At 37.1% G+C, this 10913-nt stretch overlaps 1 protein-coding gene across 4 annotated transcripts in view; it reads left to right on the top strand.

Moving 5' to 3' along the window:
- The first annotated feature begins 123 nt into the window (after window positions 1-123).
- Window positions 124-10913, top strand: part of LOC145978860 (uncharacterized) — a 57234-nt gene continuing 46444 nt past the window's right edge. For all 4 annotated transcript variants that reach the window (XM_083111748.1, XM_083111747.1, XM_083111745.1 and 1 more), the window contains exons 1-4: window positions 124-324; window positions 4319-4574; window positions 6054-6227; window positions 9533-10831. In XM_083111748.1, coding sequence (XP_082967874.1) covers window positions 4323-4574; window positions 6054-6227; window positions 9533-10831 — 1725 coding nt within the window. In that variant the 5' untranslated portion in view covers window positions 124-324; window positions 4319-4322. The remainder of the gene's footprint in view (window positions 325-4318; window positions 4575-6053; window positions 6228-9532; window positions 10832-10913) is intronic.

The raw sequence follows: 10913 nt of genomic DNA, 5'->3' as shown, positions 1-10913 counted from the left end.
TTCATTCCAACCCCTATTGGAGAGAGTTTATATACACAGGGGTCATACGCACATGAAACACAGTTCTAAAAAGCCGATTTGTTGTAAATAATCCGGTAATAATCTGTGGTTTCTACTTATAATAATTGTGTATTACATGTAAATGGTTAAGTATATGATGATTTGTATTTTTGGAAGGTGAAAAGCTGGCATTCATTGATAATCAGTACATTTTAGTTCCGATGTAATACAATTGTTTTATTTATTTGTCTGGAAAATTTGATAACAGCCATGGGCGCTGAACGTGGACATAATTGCCGTTTCTCTTTTTTGAAGTAGTTGCAGGTATGTTAAACAACAACAACGTTTATTATAGTGTCAAACCCACAATAGCATTTTAATATCGTTGGTAACAGTTTAGTATATCGGAAACACATTTCTTCATTTTTACAGAAGAAACTACGGTAAAACTGCGATAGTGTCCCAAAACCTCTCACTCGTTTATTTCGTCATTTTTAACATTCGTACTTACCTATTGTGCATTGCGAAAGATTCTTCAAGGTGCTATTTTGCTTTGGTACTATTATCGTATGGGTGAAACACCTACGAATCATATATTTCGGACTTCTTTACATTGCTAACGTGTTGCGGAACATTTCTTAAGGCGAAATAATGCATTTTTAACTAAGATAATGTTTATTTTCTCTATTTACGAGTACTTACTGTTACTTGTTGTTTCGAATCTGTAACACATTATGGCCGTGATAGCATACTGGTTTAGGGGGCGTTCTGAGAGTGTTTTGTCGATTTATGCAGTGGTGCAACCTCGTTCACCGGAAAATATCTACTTTCGTGCCCCTATTTGAAATTATGCTAATACGTCGCATTTACGTGTAGAACTTGTAAAATAACCTTGCGATTTACCACGTTCATTGTCCATACACAGCAATTCGGAACCATCTTTCTTTCGCAATTCGTTAATGCTCTTCCTTTACGCACAACACTCTTGCCACCTTGAATATTGACGTCAGACGAGGAATGCCTACGTGGTTAGGTTAGGCCTGTTAGGTTAGGTTCCATTAGCATAAATACAAAGAAAAAAAATATTTTCGCTAAGAGACGCGTTACCTTTGTATTGCCTAACATGAAAAAGGTCTCTCCGGTGAACAGAACACAATGTTCGTAGAGTGTTGTGCGATAAGTGACACCCATTCGGGTCGGAACCATCTTTCGTAATTCGTTAATTCTCTTCCTTTACGCACAACAATCTTGCAACCTTGAATATTGACGTCAGACGAGGAATGCCTACGTGGTTAGGTTAGGCCTGTTAGGTTAGGTTCCATTAGCAAAAATACAAAGAAAAATTGTAAAAACAGCTCTCTCCTGTGACGTCCGAACACAATGTTGCTACAATGTTGTGCGATAAGTGACACCCATTCGGGAAAAATGGCTTGTTCCGAACTCGACAGGTGGTTCTAGTGAAAACACGGCGAGGCTGAAACACTGGCTACGGGGTTGCATCGTCTTAACACACGGAACATTGCACTCTCATGCAAAAAGCAAATGGCGGGAGCAGAAATAGCGTGTCGGACAGAGATTTTCGCAGAAAACAAAACGCATTCACATTAAAATGGATCAAATCTACATTCAGGAACTTCCAAAACGCTCAAGAAAATGATTTCCGTAAGTACTTTCTCCTGTAAATTTGAAGGAAATTTGAAGGAATCCGTTTTACCCATACGATAATGTTACCTTTGCTTTTTCCATGAAAAAAAGTTCAATTTTTGACATAAAGAGTAATTATTAAACCGGTAACACTTTACTATACCTGAGACAGATTTCTTCAAATTTACAGGAGAAAGTACTTACGCAAATCATTTTCTGTAGCGTTGTTGATGTTCGGGAATGTAATTTTGATTCATTTTAATGCGAATGCATGTGGTTTTGTACGAAAATCTATTTCCGACGCGCTATTCTTGCTGCCGCCATTTGCTTCCTGCATGAGAGCACAATACGCTCTCGTATTGTCCGTATATGCTAAATTGAACGAAAGGAGTGCTAATGGATCCAAACCTAACAGGCCTAACCTAACCTAGTAGACATACCTCGTTCCCGTGATGGTTTGTGGGGCTATCGTGAATTTTTGGGCTAACGTCAATGGTTTGTCTGGCTCAAGAAACGATCAACGGTAAGCTATCGCCATGTTGTGTGTGGAAATAAACAAGAACAGTAAGTACTCGTAAATGTAAGAAATATACATTACTTTCCTAACAAATTCAATTATTTAACCTAAATAAGTGTTCCGGAATGCAGAATAGTATGTTAGCAATGTAAAAAAGTGCGAAAGAAATGATTCCCAGGTGTCTCAGGTATAGTAAAGTAGTACCATTAAACCATTGACGTTAGCTCCAAGAAACATTGACGTTAGTCCCACAAACCATTGACATTAGCCCCCAAAACCATCCACAGGTAGCTCCACAAACCATTGACGTTCGCTCCAAAAACCATCCATGGGTAGCCCCAAAAACCGTTGACGTTAGCCCCAAAAATTCACGATAGCCCCCACAAACCATCACGGGGACGAGGTATGCCTACGAGGTTAGGTTAGGCCTGTTAGGTCAGGTTCCATTAGCACTCATTTTGTTCAATTTAGCATATACAGACAACATCGGTTTTTCTTGATGAAAGAAAATACCAACAAGAACTTCTAAATGCTACAGAAACTCATTTCGGTAAGTAGTTTCTTGTGTAAATATGAAGAAATCCGTTGGGACAATATCAAAGTTTTACTGAAACGACTTACGGAAATGAGTTTGTCTAAGAGAGAATTCACACCGAAGAAACACGCAACATGAGTGTTTCACACCGAAGAGACAAGATGCACGCGGCAAGCGACACTTGGTTTCTTTGCTCAGTTTGCATGATGGTATCGATATAATTGCATTAATCAGTTTATTAGTCACCCGAAAATAACGTAACAAGAGACATTGTTACATGTAAACTGCATTGTAAAATTTGTGCAAGTTATTGAAACTTGGGAGAGACATGTTGTGCACGAGAAAACTGAGAAATAATATGCACTGAAATGAAACTGTATACGCTAACTTTTCAGCCTGAATAAAGTGAATACCTAAACACTAGAGAAATGGTTCTCAAACTTCTTGAAACCATGTCACGGTATTATTTTTAAGTCACTGCCCTTAAGTCACTCGTTAATCTGTACAGTATTGAAGATTTTATGCATGAATTAACCTGTACCTATGAAATTAAATATTGATAAATAAATTCTAGCATAATCATAAAGAGTAATAATAGTTTGATTACATGTGTAGGATTGTTGACAAATGTAAAAATATGGAAGACAAAGTGGTAACGTCATCTCCTTGTAATTAAGTGATCCCAGGTTCGATAACCGGAGAGGCACCAGGCAGATCCAGTTGTGATTAGTCTATTTGTTCAAACAATGGACTTAAAAAAAGAAAACTCACAACTCAAATATGATATTGGGATTATGATAGTTGTCAACCAGTTTCAGCAGAACATTTGGTGGTTGAAAACCAATGCACTAGAGTACTTTACCATGTTGACTAATATAGTTTGGACTAAAGTGCCTCCATAAGCTGACTTTTTCAAATAAAAGCAGTCAGGTAAATAGCCAAAACGCGGCCTCTTTTCACGATGTTGAAGGCAAATTACAGCCGATAGATAACTGCATCAAAAAACTTGATAAAGCGAAATGAACGTTGTGTTTAAATCTTAAAATATTGTACATATCGATACTTTATTATATCAACAAATTAGAGGATCAAACATAATGCCTGTTGAGCTCTCTTCTAGAGTATAAATACAGCTCGTTGGAATGAAGCATTTGCTGCACATGCGCAAACAACAAACTGAAGCAACATGATGCGCAGTGTTGAGAAAACGGCACAGTCCGAGAGGCACGTAAGCGACATGCGACACGTGCATCTTGCCATGTCTCTTCGGTTCGAAAGGTTGCATTGATTACTGAGTGTTGGCTTCCAAGCGATACGTGCTTCTTTATACTCTATATAAGTTGCTGAGCATCACTGTATTCAAAACATCGCTAAATTTTTTGAGAAAGCAGGAAATGGGGAACAAAGGGTAAGAAATTGTCACTGACTCTATGGAATGTTCACAACGTTGATAAAAAAAAATTGATAACTTACGCTGTACTGCAATTTGAACTTAGAATCATCAAAGTTTCGTACGTATTGCAGCAAAAGATCACAGTAGCCAGGCTGAAATTTTTAGTTGCCATGGGGACCGGGATTTTTCGAGCCCTGGTAATACTGATTGTTTAATGTTTCATCTTCAGAGTGATGGATTCAGATGAGTTGGATACTTGGGACGATGTCCTGGAAAATGAAGACAATTCAGATGAGCAGTCGCAGGAAACATTTTATTTTGGAACGCCTGTCCATCCAGTGGTACCAAGTCCTTCTCCACTCAAAATACAACGGATTGATGCCTCAGTACCTGATTTCCATACACCTGTTAATAAGGCTGAAGAAAATGACGCCAGAGAAAGTCATTCATTCTCTGTGTCGTTTAGTGCAAGGAGCATCCCTAAGGTAGGTTTCTATTCATCTCTGTGTTGCAAAATATTCTGCCAGTAACCGAGACATGAGTCGAAAAACTGTTGACAGAAAGGTTGATTCAGGAATGAAGTTTACATTCATTGGGGACAGAAAAGAAATCAGAAACCCATTCCTCAGATGCTGGGAATCCTGCGAGATTTATTAACATTGGGAATGAAACATTAATATTACTGTCATAAAGTAAAATAAAAACCTAAAGACAAATTCAGTATTTTTTATTAAAATTTAAAAGAAATGTTCCACTTTTTTAAAATTTTAATATTAGATACATGGAACTCTGAAAATGTTGTAAGAAATCAAACTCTTCATTATTTAGTAATAACAATGAATAGAAGGTGGTAGTGTTTTTTCATAAGCATATGGTATTGATTATTCAAAAGTGATAAAATGTGCAAGTGTGTCCTCTTCTATCCATTTCGTAATGAACGACAGCTGACTTCAAGTTTCACTGCTTGCATGGTGGTGCAGGTAATGTCCTTGTTGTAATCCTTAGAATATCTTCTTTGTACTTAAATAAGTGTTGAGGAAATAACTTCAGATGACCGTATATTCAAAACTGTATGTTTTGAAATTATCCCTTGTGCTTTGCTTACTGAACCGCCATGTAAGTGCAGTGGTATTTGCACAGAACTAAAAAGAGGACATTCCAGTGATTGCATCAAGATGCAGTAATGGTCATGTGAACAGCAAAGTGCAAAGTGTGGAGTCAGTATGACTGAAATGGAAAGCAGTGCTGAATGTCAAGTCATGGAATACAAAGGTTTTGGATATTGCATTGGTAGGATGTGTATTCCAAATGTGTCATGATCATTTGTGGGTTGTAATGATCCCATTAGGAGTCGGTGATGTTGTTACAAGCCAGAGGTATTCATGACTTTACATATATCTAGTGTACTATTTGAAAAATATGTGCAGGTGGGGGAGGATTTCAGTAATTTTTTCGAGGCATAGGGGTATTACACATGTATATTACTTCCCTGCTTTTATGTTTATCAGGGCTGGATCTGCAGTGACTTCTGTAATGTCCACGATTGTGCTTTTAATCTGAACATTTTGATCACAAAAGGAGGAGGGTTAATCACTGTACTGGGAGAGATGTGTCTTTACAAATTGCTATTGTTGATTTGAAACAGTACCAAACTTACAAGTAAGGTATTCTAGTTAGTATTAGAAAAACACAATGTTGGCTAAAGCAGTATTTATTATACACTAAAACACTTTACATATAACATTTCAACAATATATCAGGCTCTTCTTTAGACCAAGAACTAAAATAAAAATCAGGTTAGGTTTCGCTTGTAGTTTAGTTTTAGTATTTTAGTGTGTAATAAATACTGCCTTGGCCAACATCTTTATGTTTTTCTAAAATAGAAACAGGGATTAATAGTGTTACTCGTTAGTATTGCATTTCAGACTATGTGAATTCTGAGATTTCATGTTTTGCACTTCCAGAAGGTGATACCACCATCACCACTTAGTTTGAGTTCAAAAATTCCAGCCACAAAAGAACCATTCATTGGAGATCTGCCTTTCTACCTTCAGTCTGCAAAATCCAGTTCAGAGCACGGAAAGCAGCAAGCATCTCACGCTCCTCCCGAAGCTCCACCGCCTCCTGTCATTTCTTCTGTAAGTATTTGCACTTGTGATATTTTCCATTGATTATAGTAAAAAATGGCAATGTGTCAGGAAAAAGCAGGATACTTCTTACGGCTTTGCATTAGAAATCGAATCTACATATTAAAAATTAATTTTAAAAAACAGGTTTTGTGAGTTATTATTTATATATTAATAACATTTATTGCTATATAATATCCCTGAAACTGAAAAGTACAAACGAACACCATTAGAATAACGTCCATAATTCCAAATATTAATTTTAATCTCAACGTTTAAATATAAAAATGCTATAAAAGTAACACATAACAGTGACACCTTCATAAATCATTGATTATTTCTTTACGCGGGGAACTTTACCTTATATTATTTTATTGTTGAATATGTATACCTATATCCATATATATGTGTGTGTGTGTGTATAAATGTAAATATATGTATGTGGATATGCACATTTATGTGTATGAATTTACTTCATTACTGTTTCTATCCTATTATGGTTATATTTAATCCAGGCAAATCTAATCTACATATGCATTCATGAAATATGTGGTTTTAGATTATATTCTGTAATAATAATGTTGGTTGTGGAATTTATGGGTAATTTATATATACTTTATACAAGCATGTCATTACTCTACATTGCCGGCCACCGTGGCAGAGTGGTTAGCACTGCGCTACGACGCCAAGGGTCCCGGGTTCAAATCCTGGCCTGGGCATGGATGTTTGTGAGTGTCCATTCATCAGTTTCATCACTCATTGCCATCTTCGCAAATTATCCAAAAGTTGCACAAAACGCGAAGTAAAATAAAGCAAAACAATAACATTACTCTACATTATGTAAATATACATACATACTTACATATGTTATAGTTATTTCTATGTAATATGTATGCATGCTATGTAATTTTACTTATATTCATATTTATATTATTTATATTAATGCCTCTGTAGTTGGAGATGGCAAATAAATAAAAGGAAATGAATTTTATGTATTTATATTCATGACTTCAATAAGAGACTTGAATACATAGTAATGGTAGGTGAGGTAGTGGTCATTGCACCATGCCATGATAGCATATAGGAGGAGGTAGGGAGGGCCCCACATGTTCTCAGTATCGGCAAATTTCTGTAGGTGATGTGATAAGTATCATGCTCCATTCACCTTTACCCACAGGTTATGCCTAGGTACCCATTTATTAAATTCTGGGTCAATCCCAGGGCCACTTCATGCAGGGATAAATCACTCACCCTAGGAATCAAACCTGGATCTCTCACATGGCAATCATATGCCCTACCCACTGGTCATCATGGCGCTCACTCTATAATAGAGTGTGCAGTAATCTATAGATCATTGGATTTGTAAACAAATTATCTCGAATTTTACTGTTTTAGAAGTGGGTATAATAGAACAAATCAAATCTTACAAGCCCTTCTGGACATACTTTCCTGGAAAAGCTTTCTTGGGTAGTCACTGACTAGAAAACTGTCGACAGTCTGGGAAATACTTGTAAATATGAGTGAAATTTCAGGGCATGATAAATGTTTTTGTTGTATATGCTGTGAATATGCTCTTGTTGTTTCTTACGCAGTCTGAAATACTTTGCATCCATAGCATCCCGTGCAACTCGACATAATGGTTTCATATTTTTACTGTGAAATAATTCTGCACATAGGCTACTTTGTGGCCTACGTGTTACAATAGGTTAGAAATAAAGAAATACAAATTAAATTATGGAGTAGATTACGTTCAGTATTTTCCTGAAAATATTTCAGTGGAAGAAACTGTGTTGATGCAAAGGGATATTTTGTAACTTGTCAGGAATGGAGAATAAAAATACATTTCACTTGTTTTGCCTTAAGCTTTGGCGGATGCTGCATTTTCAGGCCCTTGCTTATCAAATATGCAGTAATGTACAAAAATAGACAGAAGGGAAACCACTTATCACAGAGGGTTGAGGTTGGATTGGTTGTCTCAGGGAAAGACCATGCGGTATTTGGAATGAAATATGGACTTACAATTGTGAAAAATGGCAATTTTCATTGAGCCATTTTGTTATAATTTTTTATGGAAATAAACATATTATCTCCATTCTGTACTTTATTTTTTAAGTAAATGTCTAACTATGGAGCTTCTTTTGCATTGCAAGAGCTTGGTTCGTCTGCCAACATACATTTATTAAAGAGGTCAATGAACCATTTGAATTTTGTATTGGATCAGTAGAATATCGGTTATCAGTATCGTTAAATTTTTTGTCGATACTTTATTGGTATCGGCCAAAATTTCATATTGGCAAATCCCTAGTATGTAATAATAATAATCAGGGCTCGAAAAATCCCGGTCGCCAGGGCGACTAAAAATTTCAGCCTGGTGACTGTGATCCCTTGTTGTAATATTGCATGTACGAAATTTTGAAAATTCTATGTTCAAATTGGAGTACAGCGAAAGTTATCAATGTTGTGAACATTCCATAGAATCAGTAACAATTTCTTACTCTTTGTTCCCCCCCCCCCCCTCCATTTCCCACTTTCTCACATGATTTAGCGATGTTTTGAATATGGTGATGCTCAGCTTCTTATAGATTGATTGATTTTTGATTTATTTGCTTTATTTTACTTCGCTTTTTTTGCCACTTTTCGCAAGATGGGGATGAGTGATGATATGATGAAATTGATGAATGAACACTCACAAACATCCATGGCCAGGCCAGAATTCGAACCCGGGACCCCTGGTGTCGTATTGCGATATGCTAACCACTTCGCCACTTCTTATAGTATGCACAATTGCTAGTAGGTGGTTTCCTGGTGCCTGATTTTCAGATCTGGCGCCTAGCTCCGAAGAAGATTTTTCGAGCACTGATAATAATCATCAAGAATCTTTGAATCATGTGCTGCTGGTTCTTCTTCGTTGGGCATATTTTTTACAAAATAAGTTTATTTTCCTTTATTTATTTTTCAGAACTTTTCCTAAATTTCATTCATTAGAAGCGATCATGATGATTTAATAGTTATTTACTAATTAGAAGAGCATTACAGAGTGGCGTGGAAATGTATCTGAAAACCTGAAAATGCCAGGAAAATTTGATTCGGCAGATTTTTATCATTTCCTTTGCACCCAATTTGTGCAAGTTCTGAAGGGTGTCTGTCTTGTGAGAATTGTCAGTGTTGACAAGGTAATAAGCCTCCATGTGTATTGATAAAATTGTGGTAAAGAGTGAGGTTATTACAGTTTATAAACATGCTTATAAAATGGTTCATTCAGCAGAAGATTTCACCCTATTGTTGCTAATTACTTTCTCTTCAACATGTATTTTCAGGATGCGTTTCCTTCAGAAGACCATCATGAAGAGCGTTGTTTGGAAGTTGCCCCAAAAATATCATATGAGGAAAATACTTCAATTGATTACCACAGGAATTACCACGAATCTTCACGATCAGATAATGTGAGTTCAAGAAGCTTGAACACGACATCAAAGACAATTCCTCAAGAAAAGTCATTTTCTTCGAGAACACCGATGTCCAACAAGTATTCACCTGAAAGAGTGTATTTAGCAAGAAAAGCATCTCCACCAAGCAGGGTAGTTTCATCTCCTGGAGAAGTGTCATGGAGTGCAGTTCCATACAGAGCAGGTACATCACCAAGTAGATCGCCACCGGTGCACAAAACATGTAGGCTATCCCCAATAAGAGTTTCACCGAAAAGACCAGAAAGGAGAAAATCCCCTACAAGAAGACAGTCACCACAAAGAAAATCTTCACCGCAAGGATCGACAAGAAGAATATCCCCTACTGCAAGATCGCCAAAAAGATCATCTCCTGTAAGATGGCCTTCGCCAAGAAGATCTCCACCTAGGAGATCTCCAATAAGAAGATCTTCTCCATCAAGAAGATCTTCTCCATCAAGAAGACATTCTCCATCAAGAAGACATTCTCCACCAAGGAGATCTTCTCCATCAAGGAGATCTTCTCCATCAAGGAGGTCTTCTCCATCAAGGAGGTCTTCTCCATCAAGAAGATCTCCGACAAGAAGATCTTCTCCATCAAGAAGATCTTCTCCATCAAGAAGATCTTCTCCATCAAGGAGATCTTCTCCAACAAGAAGATCTTCACCAAGGAGATCTTCTCCATCAAGAAGATCACCACCAAGGAGATCTTCTCCATCAAGAAGATCTCCACCAAGGAGAGCTTCCGCATCAAGACAAGTTTCTCCAAGATCTGCACCCAGGAGAACTTCTCCAGTAAGGCGGCAATCACCAACGAAATATGAATCCTCCAGGAGCAGGAGAGAAACAAAAAACTCCCCAGTGGAATTTCAGAAACCAGCAAGTAGGGACACATCCTCATTGTCCAGTACCCAGAAGTCATCACGTAGATTCAACTCAGCCGATTCAAGTGAAGTTGCACTGAGAAGTAACAGGGATTTGGATAACAGGAGCTCATCTGACAGATCTTCAAGCAAATTGTCTCTGAAAACAGCTAGCAAATTAGCAAAGAAACCTTCCCCTGAAACGTCAAGGGAAAAAATTAAGATACAATTTGTTAAGAAGAAGAGCTCTTTGCCTACAGAATTAGCCAAAGAAAGTAAAGTGAAGGATATGAGCATACAAAAGAAGAAAGTAAGCATGTTGTATTTTCTTTTTTTTAAGTCATAAATGTACACAAACGTATGCACTGCAACATAATTTATGTTAAAACTGA

Source organism: Lepisma saccharinum, chromosome 25 (assembly GCF_977018435.1).
Source record: "Lepisma saccharinum chromosome 25, izLepSacc3.1, whole genome shotgun sequence".
Classification (NCBI taxonomy): Eukaryota; Metazoa; Arthropoda; class Insecta; order Zygentoma; family Lepismatidae; genus Lepisma; species Lepisma saccharinum.
The sequence above is the reverse complement of the archived record's forward strand: the minus strand, read 5'-3'. Positions and strand labels throughout refer to the sequence as shown.